The sequence below is a fragment of the Megascapheus bottae genome, chromosome X (genome assembly GCF_031878675.1).
Source record: "Megascapheus bottae isolate mThoBot1 chromosome X, mThoBot2.hap1, whole genome shotgun sequence".
NCBI lineage: Eukaryota > Metazoa > Chordata > Mammalia > Rodentia > Geomyidae > Megascapheus > Megascapheus bottae.
The window spans coordinates 47,760,691-47,781,372 of NC_143547.1; the positions used below are offsets into that span (position 1 = coordinate 47,760,691).

General features: G+C 41.7%; 1 protein-coding gene across 1 annotated transcript in view; it reads right to left on the reverse strand.

Annotated features, from left to right (window-relative positions):
* The window catches only part of Uprt (uracil phosphoribosyltransferase homolog), a 28,916-nt gene extending 8,620 nt beyond the window's left edge, over positions 1–20,296 (reverse strand). Inside the window, exons 1-4 of the mRNA XM_090327258.1 lie at positions 19,740–20,296; positions 6,065–6,107; positions 1,312–1,381; positions 161–223 (exon numbers count right to left, since the gene is read on the reverse strand). Coding sequence (XP_090183384.1) covers positions 161–223; positions 1,312–1,381; positions 6,065–6,107; positions 19,740–20,128 — 565 coding nt within the window. The 5' untranslated portion in view covers positions 20,129–20,296. The remainder of the gene's footprint in view (positions 1–160; positions 224–1,311; positions 1,382–6,064; positions 6,108–19,739) is intronic.
* Between the last annotated feature and the right edge of the window lie 386 nt (positions 20,297–20,682).

Below are 20,682 nucleotides of genomic sequence, written 5' to 3' on the forward strand. Positions count from 1 at the left end.
ACAGGCCACAACTGCAAAACAACAATGGGGACGGGAAGCATCGAGAGGGGGTGGGGAGTGTGAGACATTAAGCTGTGGCAGGCTGATCATCTTTTGCCCAGGAAAGAATGACTGTATCTATGCGCACAAAGAGACTAAAATCACATACGTGCACACCTACCACTTCTCATTATGCTGACCCCACAATTTCCCTTCTCAAACTTCACTCCTTCATATTTGTACCCTGTTGGGAAAGAAAACCCAAGAATTTATCTTACATCATTGGAGCAACCTATTTATTCTAGAAAGTGCCTATGGTTTCAAGTAGATGGATACAAAGCAATCCCTTGTCCAGATACACTGTGTAACACCTTTGGTTCCCTGTGAAAGGAATGAGATGCGTTATGATTTTTTGTAGTGATTTCTTAATTCCTCCTAAGAAACCTGTGGGGATAATTGAGAGAGGCAGACTTCATTGAAGGCAAAAGACTTATTATAGGACGATATTCGCATACACGTTCTTCAAATTGAATTCAGAGGAGAATCGCTGCACTCTGACAATGCTATCGACCCCATCAATTCAAACTGAGACCCCACTGAGAGCCACATCAGAAAACCTCCTCATTTCATCCCTTTTTATGAGCCTCTATTCTGCCTTAAAAGCCAGAAGAAAAAGGCAGAAGTAGTTATCAAGCTACCCAACCCTTGGTCTCTTCCTGAATTTGTGTCAATTATGATGCAACAAGCTCAGCCCTCAATTTTCCTTAAAAGTCAACCCTTGAAGAGTTTTCCATTATTTACTAAGGAACCAAATCTGAATTTCAAATCCCTGAAAAGGGGATGTGGTGTGGAAGGGACAGGGGAGGGATCCTTTGGCTATTTTTTCTTGGAACAAAGTACCTTCTTGAATTCTCATCCCTTTTCCATCTCTTTTTCCTTTTCAAGTCGCATCATTTTTTTTACCTGGAGTTTTAATGCCAAACCAGCCTCCCCCATTTGTTAACATCAGTGGCTTCCCCACAGAGGTAAAGATAAGCTGCCAGCAATTCTTAACTCAGGTCCCAATGGGCTGTCATCATAGGTAACACCTGCATGCCGAAGAATATTTATTAACCTTTAACTGGAATTGACAAGCAAGCCATTAACAAAAAGTCACCTACACAGATTTCTTTACTAAATGTCTCAGAAGTTTAAAAGAACAGCTCCATCCAGACTTCTCACTTTGCATACCAATTTTTTTTTACTCCATTTCCACCTCTTCCCCGCACCCCAACCCCCCATTGGCACTCAGAATTTTTAGGAGGATAATTTGAGAATAACAGCCCTGGTTACCTGTTGGAGTTGTCACCATGCATTCTTTATATGGCAGCTGATTCAGTCCCTCTTCCACAACAAGTCTGATCTAGAGAGTCAAAGGAAGAAGAAGTTGAGCAGGCTACAGTGAATCTCCGGCTAGCTTTTAGCCTCCGGAGCTCAATAGTGAACAGGGTCGATAGCACACTAAGTAAGGTTTTATTTCTGGAAATAGGAATGGGAACCCCATCAAAGGGCTCCAGTCTGCCTCCTGATTCCCAGGCTATGAAAGATAGGAAATTTCAAGTGACATGAATCATGGGAAATACCCTTCGTAGTCATAAAACTAGATACAGTGGAAAGTATCCAGTGGCACTTTCTCTGCCTTGTTCACTTTGAAAATGCTAGGTTGGATTTTTTTTTTTCAAACAAAGCCCCACTACAATACAAACAAAACTCTTGTAAGGAAATGAGTAAGTGTATGGGCTGAACCAATTTACTAGTCTGAAGAAGGATCCAGTAGAATAGACTGCGACTTGTCAATGAAAGAAAAGGTCTGTAACTATCATAACATATGGGGTATGGTTAAAAAAAAAAAAGAAAAGAAAAGAAAGAATCATTCAAAACCTCTAGGAACAGCTTCCCCGAGCCAGATGTTGTATTCCCATGGGTTTCCAGAGCCTACTGTAACAAAGACGGGGCCGAGCCTGCAAAGCACATTTTCTCCAATCGATACTACATTACTGATTGAGAATCAGGAACAGCAGGGAAAAGCACCAGGCTTCATGCTCTGTTATCACAACATAACACCCTGCTGCCATTAAAAGGATCAATTCGAAATGGGCCAGCACTTTGGTGGCCTGCAGAATCAGAGAGAGAGACCCCCAGCAACTTTATGAATACTGTTTGCAAGGGTACACTGGCCCTTAGCCACCATCCTCTACAGTGAGCTATTGTTTGTTAGCAGCAAATTACAACCTACGGTTCTTTTCTTTGAAGACAGTAGCCCACCTCACAGGAACACAAAATCATGGAAAAGAGTGACTAAAATATAAGAATGATGGGACTAAACCTCAGTGGTGGAGTACATGGGAAACAAGCACAAAGCCCTGAGCTCTGAAGTTGTGTTAGTGAGAAATTAAATACCTCAACTAAAAAGGGAGCTTTAAGCTCCCTTTTCTAAACCAATTTCCAGTTAGGTGATGATGGCATTCTCAGGACAATGTTATTAAATTATGAAGACTGTGGTCCATTTTTCTATTTCCTTCTAGAGGGACCAGAATGATCCTTGCACCCCTAAGGTATACCAGATGACTATGGACAAATACATGAATGAACGAATGAATGAATGAAACAAACATAATGAACTCAAGGATCAGAAGCCCAGGAAGCCAATTGTGACAAATTCAGAAGAGAATTAATGTCCAGGGCAATGAGACCATTATGTTAGAGAGGATGGTACCTAGCAACCCTCAGCCAACACAAACTTAAGGAACTGAAGTCCCCACCACCACCAACACCATAGACCCTTCCCTACCCAATGTAGTAGGCCCTTCAAAGCCAACTACAGAGAGCAGAGAGGTTCAAAGTAGCATCTCCCAAGGTACATTATGTCATACATCCTATTATTTCATTTGCCTAAGATACAAAGTCTACCATTTCAGGGAAGAATTGAATTTAAATCCTACTTCATATAGTAAAAGAGCATATGGGGCCTGACACAGGTGGCTTGTGCCTATAATCGCAGCCACTTGGAGGAACGATTTGTGTGTGTGTGTGTGTGTGTGTGTGTGTGTGTGTGTGTGTGTGTGTGTGTGTGTGTGTGTGTGTGTGTGTCGGTCATGGGACTTGGACTCTGGGTCTGGGCGCTGTTCCTGAACTCTTCAGCTCAAGGCTACCGCCCTACCTCTTGAGCCACAATGCCACTTCCGGCTTTCTGGTGGCTAATTGGAGATAAGAGTCTCAAAGTCTATAGTGCCCCGGCTTGCTTTGAACTGCAATCCTCAGATCTCAGCTTCCTGAGTAGCTGGGATTACAGATGTGAGCCACCGCTCCTGGCGGAAGGATTTTTGTATTCCGGAGTGAGGTAAACCTGGTCAATATAAGGAGATACTATCTCACAAAAAAATTTTTAAAGGAAAGGAAAGAGAAAATTGCACATGGAAATGAAATGAAACAGGAACAATTTTCTGCCAGTGAACACAGATTCTTATTCTCTCCATACTAGACCTTAAGACTAGTTCTTAAGTTTCCAGTTGGGCACTGGTGGCTCAGACCTGTAATCCTAGCTACTCAAGAAGCTGAGATCTGGGGCTAGTGGTCTGAAGACAGCCCAGGCAGGAATGTCCATGAAATGTATCTCCAATTAACCACCAGAAATTTAGAAGTGATGCTGTGGCTAAAAGTGGTCACTGGCTTTGAGTGCAAAAGCTCAGGGACAGTGTCCAGGCCCTGTGTTCAAGCCCCACAATCAACAACAATAATAATCAAAGGACATAGCTTCCCTTTCATTTGGGGGTTTGGTAAAAGAATAAAAGACAAAATGATCTATTGTCCTAGAAATGTCAACCTTATCTCTCTTGGTGCCATGCAATATTTATTACTGCATCTGAAAGCTAAAATAATCTGAAATAGAATCTGGTTTTGAACAAGGACTATTTAAAGCCAAAGCACTCTATAATTATTTTGGAACAAATTCTCAAGGGAAAACCTGACTGAAACATATCGTGTCCTTTTCTCATATTTCCTTTTATCATCTGTTTCCTACCATCTAACTCAGGTTAGGAAATCAGCTTTTTTTCTTTCCCAAAGTACCAACACTGTATTTAGGATGCAAACTCCAATGTCATCAACCTTATTCTTTTCTTTTATTTTGCCAGTTCTGGGGCTTGAACTCAGGGCCTGAGCACTGTCCTTGGACTTTCTCAAGGCTAGAGCTCTACCACTTGAGCAACAGCCCCATTTCCGGCTTTTTCTATGTATGTGGTACCAAGGAATGGAACCCAGATCTTTGTGTATGCTAGGCAAGCACTCTACCACTGAGCCAAACTCTGAGTCCCCTTCTTCTTTTTCTAAATTTTTTTATTTTAGTAACCTTATTCATGCATTCTTCTTCTCTACACATTCTAGCACAGGATGAAACCAGTGCATGTTTCATGAATGGATGAAAGTTAGCAACCACAGCAGGAAACATGTCAGCTTACTGGCAACACTGAGCTTGCTAAGATAGGAATGGGAGAAATTGTTACTTTGAAGACAAGTCAATTTGGCCTGAGATTCTGTCAGATGACAGAAGCCGAACAGAAATAGGCTTGCCTAAACCTTTCTAGGATTTCTTTTTTGCCAGTCCTGTGGCTTGAACTCAGGGCCTGGGCACTGTTCCTGAGCTTTTGCTCAAGGTTAGCGTTCTGCCACTTAAACCACAGCATCACTCCCGGCCTTTTCTGTGTATGTGGTACCAAGGAATCAAACCCAGGGCTTTGTGCATGCTAGGCAAGCATTCTATCACTAGGCTATGCTCCTGGCCAATAAAGCATATCTAATTCATTTATTTTTATTTTCATTTTTTGTCAATTGCAGAGTTTGAACTCATAGCCTAGGGGCTATCCCTGAGCTCTTTTGATCAAGGCCAGATCTCTACAACTCTGAGCTACAGTACCCAATTCCAGGTTTTGTTTTATTTTGTTTTTCTTTTTAGTTGGTCATAGGACTTGCGCTCTGGACCTTAGGGCTATCCCTGAGCTCTTCAGCTCAAGGCTATCGCTCTACCATTTTGAGCCATAGTGCCACTTCTCATTCTAGGAGTTTCTTGAGGACTGAGTAGATAACCCAACTTAGTATGTCACATGTTAAGGATGGTACAGAACAGAGTCATGGGGGCAGGTGTGTGGCCTAGTGGTAGAGTGCTTGCCAGGATGCATGAAGCCCTGGGCTCAATGCCTCAGTACCATATACACAGAAAAAGCGGATAGTACAGTGACTCAAGTGGCAGAGCACTCACCTTAAAGGAAGCTCAAGGACAGTGCCCAGGCCCTGAGTTCAAGCCCCAGGACTGGCAAAACAAAACAACAAAAAAAGAACAGAGTCAAAAGAAACATCACCTCCATGTAAACTACAAAATGTATACTCATTTTTTGCCCATTAGTCAGATATCACATGGGTAACTTCTAATGTAAACCACTTCATTGCCTAAGGATGATGAGAAAAAAGGCTGCCAAGTTGCAGTCATATCTGAAAACTAAAGGTCATGAGTTCCTAGGCAAAGCTTTGGGGAGGAAGGGATTAGAGTCAGAGTTTTATTTTTATTTATTTATTTATTTATTTATTTTTGCCAATCCTGGGCTTGAGCTCAGGGCCTGAGCACTGTCCTTGGACTTTCTCAAGGCTAGAGCTCTACCACTTGAACCTCAGCACCACTTCCGGCTTTTTTCTACGTATGTGGTACCGAGGAATCGAACCCGGGTCTTCATGCATGCTAGGCAAGCACTTTAACCACTAGGCCAAACTCCTGGTCCCTAGAGTCAGAGTTTTAATGCGATGATAGAAAGAACACTTCAGGGGCTGGGAGTTTGGCCTAGTGGTAGAGTGCTTGCCTAGCATGCACAAAGGCCAGGGTTCGATTCCTTGGTACCACATACATAGGAAAAAGCCCGAAAAGCACTTCAGAAGCCTAGCAACATGTAACCATGTTACATGGAACAATCTTTCTTACTCCCAGAATGATCTAGAACAAAACAGCCATGATTATATCACTGATACAACAATGAAATGAAAATGGAAAATGTTCACCTACCAAACGATCTGCAGAAAACATGAAGTCCCCTCTACTGGCTGTCCTAAAAAAAAAAAAAAAGGTACAAGTTTTAGAAATGAAAGGTAAAATATTACTTAATATGTATAGTAACACTGATATCAAGGTCTAATGCATACTAAAAGCTTAACTCATTTAGGGCATGGTCTATTGTCCTTATCAACAAGGTATTAACTAGCCCAAAGGTAAATGGGGAAACTTATGCTCTTTCTGGATATAAAAAGTTCGTAGTGTTCCTCTTTCTCTTCTTCTATATAATTCAAATAGACTGAGTGAACTGATTTATGGCTTTTGTACTTCAAAATCGCCACCAAAGCACACCTAAAATTTCCCCACACAATATCAAATAACATATGCAAGCACCTGCTAGCCCAATATATCACCAATCACCACACTTTGTTAAGTTGCATTTCCTTTCTCTGACATGGGAAAGCAAAGAAAATATCTCTGACATAAACAGTATTATGTTTCCTTGCGTTCTATCATATTACAGATATTAACTGCCTTAAGTATGGATCATAGTTGAGCAATAGTAAGAATATACCCTTATATTTTAATGTATAAATATTTCCTAAGTTCAGAAGACCACACACACACACACACACACACACACACACACACACACATATACAGGCACAAAGAAACCATTTGAAATAGATTTTATTTCATGTACTGTAGTTTCCAAATGAGACCAGCACCTTTCATTTCTATAATTAATCTTCACAACATGCTTGTCAAGAAAGCAAAAAGCAGCGAACTATAAAAAAAAGTACTGAAGCTTACTGCTTCTGCTAGACTTATAAGAACTTGTCTAGGCAGCTGGAACGTAGTTTTTTCAATATGGAAGAAAAGTCTGGGTTTCCCTTAAAGAAATATCCTGGAACGTATCTTGGAAATCCATCTGAATTAAAAAAAAAATATGGACCAAACATATGAACTTTACACCAGTTAAATGATCAGAGTTGCCCAGATCTCTTCTTTTCTCTTTCCTTTCCTTTCCTTTTTTCCTTTCCTTTTTCCCTTCCTTCCTTCCTTCCTTCCTTCCTTCCTTCCTTTCTTTCTTTCTTTCTTTCTGTCTGTCTGTCTGTCTGTCTGTCTGTCTGTCTGTCTGTCTGTCTGTCATCATGGGACTTAAACTCAGCCTGGGCACTGTCCCTGAGTGCTTCAGCTCAAGGCTACCACCCTACCTTGAGCCAACCCCCACTTCCCGTTTTCTTGAGGTTAATTGGAGATAAGAGTCTCAGGTCCTTTTGTGCCAAGGCTGACTTTGAACCTTGATCCTCAGATCTCAGCCTCCTCAGTAGCTAGGATTACAGGTGTGAGCAACCGTGCCTGGCTTATTATTTTATTTTCAGTCAGATATTTTAACACCTTTCACAAACTCCCTTCCTCAAAATGCAGCTTAGCCTACAACTTTTTTTGTACTTGTCCTGGGGCTTAAACTCAGGGCCTAGCACTGTCCCTGGGCTTTTTTTTGCTCAAGGCTAGCACACTACCACTTGAGCTACAGATCTACTTCTGGCTTTTTGGTGGTCAATGCAGATAAGAGACTCATAGACTTTCCTTCCCAGGCATGGTTCAAAAAGTGATCCTCAAATCTCAGCTTCCTGAGTAGCTAGGATTATAGATTTGAGCCACTAGTGCCTGGCTAGCCCGTAACTTTTATGTAATAAGAACCTTCTCCATCACCAGAAAAAGTACACAGTAAGAGAACAATGTAAATGGTTAACTTTGATAATTAGTTGATTTACAAATGTAATCATTTGCTGTTCTAATTTACCTATTATAAACACTAATCACTGACTTTTGTTTTAGACCTAGTGGTAGAGTGTTTGCCTAGCATGCACAAAGACCTGGGTTCGATTCTTCAGTACCACATACATAGAAAAAAGCCAGAAGTGGTGCTGAGGCTCAAGTGGTAGAGCTCTAGCTTTGAGAAAGTCCAAGGACAGTGCTCAGGCCCTGAGCTCAACCCCCAGGACTGGCAAAAAAAAAAAAATCTCTCCTACTAGAAGTCGGGCACCAGTGACGCAATGCCTATAATCCTAGCTATTTGGGAAACTAAGAGATGAGGATTGTGGTTTGAAGCCAGCAAAGACAGGAAATTTTGTGAGCCTCTTACCTCCAATTAACCACCAAAAAGCTGGAAGTGGAGCTGTGGCTAAAGTGATAGGGTGCTTCTTTGAGCAAAAAGTCTCAGGGCCTGAGTTGAGTTAAAGGCCCGGGCCCAGCATAAAAAAAAAAAAATCCCTTGTACTGCAAACAGCTTTGAAAGATTCAGTCACATCTTCTATTAACAATATCAAGTAAAATCACATACCTGAAATATCCCACAATACATGTAAATAATTAAATACCACATATTTAAACAGACAATGATATCCAGGTATTCAGAATCCAAAGCATAGAAAGATAACAGTAACTGGAACATTTAGTTAGCTATATATTTGCTGCTTGATTGATTGTAGGTACTGAGTTTGGAGCTTGGGGCCTCACCCTCTTGCTTGGCTTTTTAGCTTACAGCTGATGCTCTATCACTTGAGCAACACCTCTGTTTTCGGCATTTTGTTGATTATTCTTTTGCCAGTCCTGGGGCTTGAACTCAGGGCCTGGACACTGTCCTCGGGCTTTTCTCAAGGCTAGCACTCTATTCTTGAGCAACAGCACCACTTTCTGCCTTTTTCTGTGTATGTGGTACCGAAGAATTGAACCCAGGGCTTTGTGCATGCTAGGCAAGCACTCTACCACTAGGCCATGGCTTCCAACCCCTGGCTAATTATTTTGTAGATGGAGTCTGTGGTCTTTTCTGCTTAGGCTGTCTTTAAAAAATGATTTTCTAGGGATTTACAATAGAGCAAAACCTAGATACATAAGGCCATATAGGATGACGCTAAATGAAAGGACCTCTAGGATATAGAAACAAAAACCATATAAATGAGTGATTGTTATCCTTAATGTACTATGTTATCTCTCATCTCTTTTGCTGTCCCTTGGTTATCTCATATGGTTATAATATTTCACCTTGTTATCTGATATAATGTATATATGTTTATTTGGTTATTTGAAATCGGATAGGGAAGGGGGGAAAACAAGATGAGAGGCGGGGGTGGGGGTAGGAAATGGGGTATCAGTGTTTGTGAAGTAATGCATCTTCTATCTGGTGAATATAATGTAACCTTTCTATTAATTACAATAAAAATACATGGAAAAATGATTCTCTAGCAGCTTGAGCTGCTGAGTAGCTAGGATTACAATGTAAGTTACCACCCATCTTACACTGAATGCATTTTAAATTGTACTGACCTCAAAAAGGTTAAATAATGGATACCTAATTATCATCTAAGAATACACACACACACACACACACACACACACACACACACACACACACACACACAGATGTGGTGCCATACCCCTGTAGCAACAAAGGGAAAGCCAAAGGCACTCCAATTTATTAAGTAATTTTCAGTTGGAAACAAGAAAATTAGATTCATACTACAAACCAAATTTTATGGAGCAAAATTGGGTTTTCCCTACTTACTAAGTAAAGCTATCTATCAAGCATTTAAAATTTTCCAAAAAAAAAAAAAATAGGTATTTACGCCTGGAGGTTGAAGCAGGAGAGTCAAAAGTCTGAGGTCAGCTTGGTCCACATAATGAGATCCTATCTCAGAAGAAAAAGGAAGTAAAGAAAGAAGGAAATGAAGAAAGAGAAAGAAAGAGGAAAAATGAAAGAAAATTTATTTCTCCAGAAGCAGAAGCTTTTATGATGACATGAATTGTAAAAAAGTATATACTAAGGTTATTACATGTAGAAATACTTTGCCAGGCATGGTGATACTCACCTGTAAACTTAGTACTCAGGAAGTAGACACAGAAGGATCTGGAGTACAAAGATCTAGAACTAGCCTGGGTTATGTAGTGAGACCCTGTATAAAATAGTAATAGTGATAATCATAAGAATAGATTCAAGCCAATTCTCCTGGTTAGTAACTTTAAACAACTGAATTGAAATCAAATATTGGGAGAACTAAATGAAGCATCTTTTTTAAAAAAAGACTATTTGTAGCACTTGGGACAGAGGAAGTTGGAGTTCGGTATATAAAACAAAAATACAGAGCCAAGCGTGGTGGCTCACGCCTGTAATCCTAGCTTCTCAGGAGGCTAAGATCTGAGGATCAAAGTTCAAAGCCAGCCCCAGCACTAAAGTACCTGAAAGTCTTATCTCAGGGGTAGGGCAGTAGCCTTGAGCTGAATAGCTCAAGCTCCATGACCCACAAAACAGCAACAACAAAAAACAAGAAACAGTAAAAATAATCCCCCAAATACAGGATGATCAATTAAACTTGTGCTTCGGAAACCATGCAATTTTTAAGTAATAGTCATTGGAAGAATTATGTGAAGAATCATAAGACCCAGGTTCCATTCCTGGGTACCACATTTGTAGAAAAAAAGTCAGAAATGGTGCTGTGGCTCAAGAGGTAGAGCTCTAGCCTTGCGAAAGCACAAGGACAGTGTTCAGGCCCTGAGTATAAGCCCCAGGACTGGTTTAAATATATATATATATATATTTTTAATATATATATATAATACAATGTGAATTCTCAGTTCTAATTGTTTTTTCCTTTTTTTTTTTGTCAGTTGTGGTACTTGAACTCTGGGCCTGGGTATTGTCCCTGAGCTCTTCAGCTCAAGGCTACTGCTCTATCCCTTGAGCCTCAGCACCACTTCTGGTTTGCAGGTGGTTAATTTGAGATAAGAGTATCTTGGACTTTAGTGCCTGGTCTGGCTTTGAACCATGATCCTCAGATCTCAGCCTCTTGAGTAGCTAGGATTACAGGCGTGAGACACCGCGCCTGGCTCTTCCCATATTTTTATTAGCATCAAGTAGTTGTACCAGAAAGCCTCATTTTGACATGTCCATATATGTATACAAAGTATCTAGATTAGACTGAACCCTTCTATCACTCTCCCGCTTCCCCTCCTCCCTCTACCCTGCCCATACCAATCACAACAAGCTTTGTTGTTCCCTTTTCACATACTGTATTCAATTTACCCTTTCTCTTCACTATCTCCTCTCTCACATCCAGGACAGAATCTTGTTTTACATTCCTGTCCTTCATTTTTTTTTTTTTAGCGTATTCTAATGGTCCACAAGCATTTCCGGTATGTTTTTGTTGTTAAACAACTGGTTAAAGACAAGTAAAATGTAACAGTTTTTCTAGTAGATTTAAAACCAAAGGTATGCTCCATTTACAGTTAATGTTCAGTGAAAATTCTGAAAACCTAAGCTCCACATCTCTGTTATTATATGATCAGTAAAATAATAGTCCCAAGGTTTGCCGTAAGATGAAAATTTTTTATAAATTACTTCACTCTTCCTTACTTTACTGTAAACACACACACACACACACACACACACACACACACCCCTGAAATAAAGTACTTAAAACAAGTGTAACTCAAGCAAGGTGCCAGTGGCTTACATAGAAAATTCTAGCTACTTAAGAGGTCGAGATCTGATGGAAGTTTGAAGCCAGCACAGGCAGGAAAATCTGTGAGACTCTTAACTCTGATTAACTACCTTATAAAGAAGCCAGAAATGGATCTGTGTCTCATGTGGTAGAGCACCAGTCTTGAGCAAAATAGCTCAGAAACTGCATCAAAGCCCTGAGAATTTAGTGTGGTTTAAAGCTGGGGTGTGGAGTTTGCCTGTAATCCCTGCTACTCAAGTGGTAGAGACAGGAGACCTGCAAATTCAAGGCCAGTCTGGACAAAGGTAGCAAGCCCTGTTTCAAACCCAAAAAAGTTAACACACAGGGATAGGAGGCAGAGATTCAATGGTAGAACACACCCAGGATTCTCTAGATTCAATCAGTAATACCATCAAAACAAAACAGAACAAAAACCTGAAAATAGCTTTTACTACCTGCCAGGTGCAAATCATCAGAGGCACAGCTCCTTAGCACTTTCTTAATGAACTCATAAAACAGAACAGCATTAATTATTTGCTTGCACCTACAGCAGAGTTCAACCTAAACATTCAAAATCAGGTAAGAAAACCCATGAAGAAATAGCATGATGATGATTGCTTCCTTAAATTAATGCCCATATGTGCCAGGCCAGATGCCTTTTCCTACCCTTTCAGAGACTAGTCTAGTTGGTGAGACATCACTAGACTATTTCCAATAAATAGGATGCTATGGATGAATACCACTTAAAACTGTGACTTTCCCCCTATGTCCCAAAAGCCAGTTAGAAAATTCATCTGAGGGAAAAATGAGAAAATTGGTAAAACAGTTTCCTCTGTGCTGAGCAATTTGGTTTTGTATAAATTGAAAGGAAAAGTTCTGAGCTTTTTCCAATCTCAGGGTGATGCCAGACCCAGCTCTTTAGGCTGATTTTGTTTAGTATGTACAATCCTTGGCTCACCCTTGTACTCCAAATCTGAAGCCAGGCAAATCCCCACACAGGGGCACTGGCTATTTTCCCAGAGGCACAGAACACAGAACACAATAATCATCATTTGTGGTATTTGTAAAAGCTAGGGATAGTGAAGTTTCACCAAATACTATGCAAAACAACCTTTTAGGACTAAGGCCAGGGAGTTCTTATTAAAAGAAAAGGACTCCACAGGCAATTGTGATGCAGTTTCTGTGCAGAGCTTGGATGATTCAAATCACTTTAGGTTGCATTCACATTAGGGTTGGGCAAGAGGTTAATCTACCCAGAAGTTGTTTCCTTTCCAGATGACTAAGCAAAGTTATAAGGCTCAATTCATTTCTTCAGTGCCATCTCATGGACTCAAATACTCTTAAGATTGCTCAACTTTCATCCAAGCAGCGTGCACAGGCTATGTTGCAGCTCCCTTCTAGGACAAGTATACAGAGTGTATTCAACAGCTTACCAATGGCTTACTCAGGTTTCAGGAGACAAAGAAAAATAAATTTTAAAAAAATGGGCAGGGAGGATAATCATTTATTTATACTGCATTGCCTCAGTTACATTTAAGGGAAAATGTGCATAATACTCAGATGTCACTGTTTACTCTGTGCAGGAGACAGGACAGCAAGAGGTGAGGTTTAATATATTTCAACACCAACAAAAAGGAACCACAAGGAAATGAAGGCATCATTTCTTTTTCCTGGTTCACCAGTGACCCACTGTAAGGCTGAGTAAATTATCTGCTCATTCAGTGTTTAGATTACTGCATTCTGAAAGAGAAAAAATCATTTCCTCAAATTCAATAATATAGCCAGCATATTATGTGTTGAACACTGCACATTTTTAAAAAGTCATTTAAAATCAGTACAATATTCATCACCTCTCCTGCTTTATACATAGCTACAACAACATATAGTCTGGCTAGATCAATCTCTGTTCTCCATGCCAAAAACAATTCATGTAACAATCCTGTCACTAGATAGATGCTAAGTACCCAGAACAATAAGAATGACTTAAAAAAAAAATCACAGACACCAATGGCTTCTATTATCAGTTGGCCCCATAGTGTGCATATATGCTGGCATGACAAAACAGAGAAAAGCTTATGCCCTGCAGAGGACAGGGTGTGATAAGTAGACCTATGTCAACACAGTGACTTGTACCACAGGTGACCCATCATCTTCCTGCAGAGATAGAACAGGTCTTATTTGTGTGAAGGCATGGCAATTTGTTTGTCAAGGAAAAGAGAAGAAAAGAGAAAGCCTTTATGAACAGATTTGGTTAGCAATCACACAATAAAAACATCAACTCATTATCCATAGGTCTTTCTGTACTATAGCAAAGCAAGATAAAATTGTGGCTCTCGGTATTTATTTTAACAATAAGAATGTGAATTTGAAGTACAATTAAATTCCCTTTATTATTTTTAATAAGGCATGCCCCAAAACAAACAGGAAGATCTGAAATGCCCTAAAGTAGGAACAGCTCTTTATAGTTTATAACAAAAGCTAACAATTGTGTGTGCGTGTGTGTGTATGCATACGTGCCTGCGCGTGAGTGTGCTGGTTCTGGGGCTTGAACTCAAAACCTGGGCACTATACATATCGTGCCTGAGCTTTTGAACTCAAGGCTAGTACTGTACCACTTGAGCTCACTTCTGGCTTTTTTTTTTGCCAGTCCTGGGAACTAAACTCAGGGCCTGAGCACTGTCCTTGGGCTTTCCTCAAGGCTAGTGCTCTACCACTTGAGCCACCGCACCACTTCCAGCTTTTCTATGTATGTGGTACCAAAGAATCGAACCCAGGTCTTTGTGCATGCTAGGCAAGCACTCTACCACTAGGCCAAACTCCCAGCCCCAAGGTCATTCTTCTGGATCCAACTATAGGTTCCCAAATTCTAAGACTAAAGAGACTCCACTCATACTCAGGTGTGCTATTTAGGTCAGACTTTTCTGAATAATGAAGTATATCATGTTCAAATATTGCGACATGTAAATGCTAAATGTCGTATTTTCTCTAAGCTTTATAGTAATGGTTCTTAACATTACTATTCTTATCTTTCTTATGGACCTTTGTGAAATCTGAGAAAACAGATGGATCCTCATTTCCTAAGAAAGGTCCATAAACAAATGTTTACAACTGCATTATCCATAATGATCAGAGTGGGTAGAAATCACCAAAAGGGGGCCAGGAGTTTGGCCTAGTGGCAGAGTGCTTGCCGAGCATGCACAAAGACCCGGGTTTGATTCCTCAGTACCACATACATAGAAAAAGCCAGAAGTGGTGCTGAGGCTCAAGTGGTAGAGTTCTAGTCTTGAGAAAGCCCAAGGACAGTGCCCAGGCCCTGAGCTGAAGCCCAGGACTGGCCGAAAAAAATAAATAAATAAACTTCGTAAAGCACAACAAGAATAAACAATTTTAAAAAAAAGAAACCTGGGCCGGGAGTTTGGCCTAGTGGTTAAAGTGCTTGCCAAGTATGCATGAAGACCCAGGTTCGATTCCTCGGCACCACATACATAGAAAAAAGCTGGAAGTGGTGCTGAGGCTCAAGTGGTAGAGCTCTAGCCTTGAGAAAGTCCAAGGACAGTGCTCAGGCCCTGAGCTCAAGCCCAGGACTGGCAAAAAAAAAAAAAAAAAAAAAAAAGAAACCACCAAAAGGTCCATCAACACTGAAATGGATGAACAAATTACATGACATCCATACAGCAAAGTATAAGCCATAAAAACGAATGGTACACCGCCTAACATGTTTGAAACCGGAAAACATTATGCTAAAAGAAGCTACTTACACAAAATCACGTATTGCATGTCCCTTTTTGTCTGAAAATGTCCAGAATAGGGAGAACCATATGATTTCATACCTATGTATAATTTTTTTCTCTTAATCCCAGAGCAGTTGCCCGTAGAATGGAGGTTATCACAGGCTGGAGACAATAATATTGAGAGAAGAATGGGGGAAGGACAATGAATGGGTACTAAGTTATATTTATATAGGAACAAGAAGCTCTGGTTTGCTGTTGCATACATAACAATAATATACTGTCGATTTCCAAAAGTTACAATAAAGGATATATAAGGTTTGCTTGTTTTTACCAAAAAGCAATGATCAATGATCTTGTTGCAGGACCTGTAATCCTATCTACTCAGGAAGCTGAGATCAGAGGATGAAGGTTCAAAGCCAGCCAAGGGAAGACAAATCTGGGAGACTTCAATTAATAAGCAAAATGCCAGAAGTGGAACTGGCAGCAAGTGGTGGACCATGTGCACATGCGTGCACACAGCACACAGCACACAGCACACACACACACACACACAGCACACAGCACACACACACACACACACACACACACACACACACACACACACACACAGCTAGTTCTGGGGGTGTGGCTGAGGTAGTAGTCACCCATAAGTGGAAAAACCTGAATGAAACTATTAAGTTCAGCATTCAAGCTCCAATACTAGCCCCAAACAGTAACAACAATGACAACAATAAACGTCTGAAGATCAACTATGTGTAACCTGATTTAAGCATTATACAATGTTTGCATGTACTGAACATTACACAGTGCTTGCATTAATATGAATGATGTGTGCTTTTATCTATCTGTTAAAGGTAAATTTAAAATGAAATGTCTGGAATAGGGAACTTAAGAGGAAATAAATTAGTGATCCTTTGGGACTTGAGTAGGATGCTAGAGGAAAATGGGAAGTGACAGCATGTGTTTCATGTTCAGGTGATAAACATCCATGAACATGCTCAAAGCCACTAGAAATGTTAGCTTTAAATGCTTGCATTGGATGATCTATGAATTACAGCTCAATAAAGATGTCCTACTTGCAATGCTAGGAATTGAACTCAAAGCCTTGTGCACACTAGGCAAGCTCTCTACCACTGACCCTTGGTTGTTTAATAAAGGTGTTGTCTTGAAAACAATTGAAAATGATGAAATAGAAATTTCCAGATATTTTCTCAGTCTTGAAACCCATCTAAAACCCAAAGGTAATTACTCCTGCTTTACAGATGCAAGATTCATCATCCTCTATTTGTCATGATGTTTTATTTCAGCTGCCTGCATAATTATCAAGCAGATGACTCGTGTTTTTTTAAGATGACCGCTTCATGAGATCATATGATCACAAAAGCTTTCCATATTTGATTACTTAAAAACAAGTCAAATGGAGTAAAGTCATAAATAAAATTTTAAGAACTAAATCCAGGTATAAAGATGCATTTCTGTAACCCCAGCTCTTAGGATCTGAGATGGAGGTCAAGACAACTTGAGCCTTATGGTAAAACACCCCCTGACACACACAGACACTCAAAAGCTAGAGCCAAGTACCAGGGTTCACATCCATAATGCTAGCTATTTAAAGGGCTGAGGTTCAGAGTTTGGAGATGATCAGCCTATACATAAAAGTCTATGACGGGGCCAGGAGTTTGGCCTAGTGGTAGAGTGCTTGCCTAGCATGCATGAAGACCTGGGTTCGATTCCTCGGTACCACATACATAGAAAAAAGCCGGAAGTGGTGCTGAGGCTCAAGTGGTAGAGCTCAAGCCTTGAGAAAGTCCAAGGACAGTGCTCAGGCCCTGAGCTCAAGCCTAGGACTGGCAAAAAAAAAAAAAAAATCTATGAGATTCCATTTCAAAGTAACCGGCAAAAAGCAAGGTTAGAGGCATGGCCCAAATGGCAGAGCATCTGCCAAACAAGCAAGCTGAGTGACCTTGAGGGCCTAAGTTAAACCCCAGTACCAGAGAGAGAGAGAGACAGAGACGAGACGGTGACAGAGACAGAAAGAGAGACCCAGAAACAATTTTTACTGGAAAGGCATATTTGGAACTCAAAAATGTAAAATAATTCCTGCTCTTAAAGGGCTTATAAACCTTTAGGCAGCCAGGCACCAGTGGCTCACACCTGTAATCCTAACTACTCAAGAGGCTGAGATCTGAGGATCATGGTTCAATGCCAGCCTGGGCCCAAAGGTCCAAGGTCTGAGAGATTCTTATCTCTAGTTAACCATCAAAACCAAAACCAAACCAAACCAAACCAAAACAGGGGCATAGCTTAGTGGTAGAGTCACTGTGGCTCAAGGGGTAGGGCAGTAGCCTTGAACTGAAGAACTCAGGGACAACACTGAGTCCTAGAGCTCAAGTCCCATAAACAACAAAAGAAAGAAAGGAAGAAAGAAAGAAGAAAAGCAGACTGGTAATGTGGCTTAATGGTAGAGTGCTTGCATAGCATGCATGAAGCCCTGGGTTTGATTCCTCAGTACTACATACACAGAAAAAGCCAGAAGTGGCACTGTGGCTCAAGTGGTAGAGTACTAACCTTAAGCAAAAGAAGTTTGGGACTATGAGCAGGCCCTGAGTTCAAGGCTTGGACTGGCAAAACTAATGAAGCTGGGGGGTTGGGGGGAGCTGTCCTACTGGTAGAGTGCTCGTCTATCATGTACAATGCACAAAGACCTGAGTACCACATACATAGAAAAAAGCTAGGAGTGGTGTTACGGCTCAAGTGGTAGAGCTCTAGCTTTGGGGGAAAAAAAGAGAAGGACAATGCAGACAGTGCTCAGGGCCTGAGTTCAAGCTCTAGGACTGGAAAGGAGGAGGAGGAGGAGGAGAAATAGCAGCAGCAACTGGGTCTGGTGCTGGTAGCTCATGCCTGTAATCCTAGCTACTCAGCAGGCTGAGATCTGAGGATCATGGTTCAAAGCCAGCCCAGGTAGGAATGTCTGTGAGATTTTTTTTTTTTTTTTTGCCAGTTCTGGGGCTGGACTTTGGAGAAGCAGAGGTTGGAAGACTATACCAAAGCTGGCCCCAGGCAAAAGCAGAAATGCCTATGTAAAAAATGACTACAAGAAAGTAAGTAAAGCTCTGGAGCATGGCTCAAGTTGTTGAATTTTTGCCTAATAAGGGCAAGGCCCTCATTTCAAGCCCTAAGACACACCCACCAAAAAAAACCACCCTAATAGACAAGATAAGATTCATACACAAGTAATCTGGACTTTACTCAGTAGGTTTTAAGAAGTCAAGGGAAGCTGAGTTGAGCAGATATGAAATCAAAACTGTATTCACACAATGGATTAGATAGCAATATGTGCCCACAATGTGGAAAAGCGATAAACTGTAGCAAAGAAATCAATTAGGAGCCTGTGACAGTATAGGAAAAATGACTAGAGTCTGACATAGGGAGTGGTACCATATTATACAGTAGCCATGTTGAAAGTATCAAGATATGTCCTAGTCCTGAAAAGGCAGCGTTCTAACATGCTAAAGCTAGTCATGTAAAGCAGCCAGTAACAGTGAGGTATTGTTGAGTGCAAGTATATTCCTTGGTCTTATGGGGCTGAGGTGGGATGGCTTAACCTTAGGAATTTAAGGCCAGAGTGGGAGATATAAATATAGGAAGGCAGCCATTGAAAGAAGGAAAGAAAAGGAAAAGAGAGAAACAAACATACTGACAATGAGGGAATCCACTAGAATACATTGCAGTATGTATTTCTCCTAAATCTGAAAGTAGCAAATAGTATTTGAACATTACGTTCTGACTTTAATGGTTTGTGGGGTGAGGAGGAGCTCAGGGTCCTTGTAGGCTGGCTTTGTTTTATAGGGTTTATGGACCCTACATTTAGAGCAAAACATTTCTGATAAGAGTTGGGTGATAAGCTTTCAGGTGACTCCTTCTATCTGAAAGAGTCCTAAAACAATATGCCATAGGAGTTGTAGGAACATAGTAAAGGATCCAAAGGCCAATGTAGCTGTACAGGATTTCCTTGAACTTGGGGGTGGGAGGTGGGGGTTGGGAGTATTGCATAAGCCAGGGTAAGAAGCATGGCTGGGTTATACATTTGTCACATGATCAGGCCGTGGAAGACAAGAGTACACCTGGCCTGGAACGGCTGAGTAGTCGTCATCCATCAGGCAGGCAGACAAAGAGGCCGGAAGAGACCACAGGCTACTAAAAGGTTTCAGCCCTTCCCAAAGCCGCGTGAAACACGGAACTGGGTAGGAGAAGGGCTAGAGGCGTGTTCATTCGACTGTCCACGTACACATGGTCCTAAGAAACGCAGGATGGTCAAGATCCAAGACCGTTCCCCCCACCCCCCGGGCACCTTTACTTCCAATCCCCGCCCACCCCTTGCACTGTCCCCCTCCCAACGCACACTTCCCTTTCCCCTTCCGCTGTCGCACGCTCGCTCCCTGGCTCGCTTACTTGTCCCGGATGATGGTCTGTAGCTCTCGGATCTGATCATTCATGGGAAGCAGCTTAAGCTGAGTCCCGATCTGTCCCAAGAGTTCACATTCTCCTAGGAAAGAGTCACCCGCAGGTGCGTCATACTTGTGACTGTCACCACTGTCACTGTTGCTCTCCGAGTGAAGGTTGACGCTGCTGCCACAGGCCTGAGGGTCGTCGGCCAGCACACGAGGATGGGCGTGCCGTGCCAGGAGGGTCAGCTTCGCCATAACGCTACTATTGCCCTCAGCACAATCCGCAGTTGGCTCGCCAGAGCTCAACGGTGGTTCGGGACTTGGGGTGGAAGCAGAGTTTACTTGCTGATTGTGACAAGGCATGGAATCCTGATACTGGAACTCTGTGGCCATACACCAAGCCGGGACGGTTCCCGCAGCTACGAAACCCTTAGAGTAAATAAAGGCGGGTAGGAGGAGAAGGCCCCCCACCTCCGATGCTCAGGAGCTTTTCCGGTAGCTTCCGCCCTCCTCAAAATCTCTAACCCCGGCTGCACTCTCACCCTTAGGCCGCCAAGGGCTCCTTTTTGCAAGCTTTGTCCCAAGCCAGCCCACAGCAGACGCTCAGCCTGCTCGGAAACCCTATTGGTTGGTGTCCCTGCCATTCACCAGCAAGCTGCTCCTTAACTCTTTACTTACTCTGGCTGCAGGCGTTCTCCCACGTGGCCTGCCTGGCACTATAGGCAAAGGCAAAGTAGCCAGACAAGGTTCGCCTCAGTCACAGTTGCTAGGTTGCTCAGGCCTCTTGGACTTCTGAATGTAGAACTTTGGGTACAGGCTAGAAAAGCTGGGGAAGGGGGTGAATTGCAAGCCCAGGGCCTATGTTTTCAGGGCCTTGGAAAGGAAATGATACTTCATTAACAAGCTTGTCTGCATAAGCAAAGGAGGAAATAAAGTGGCCCAGCAAG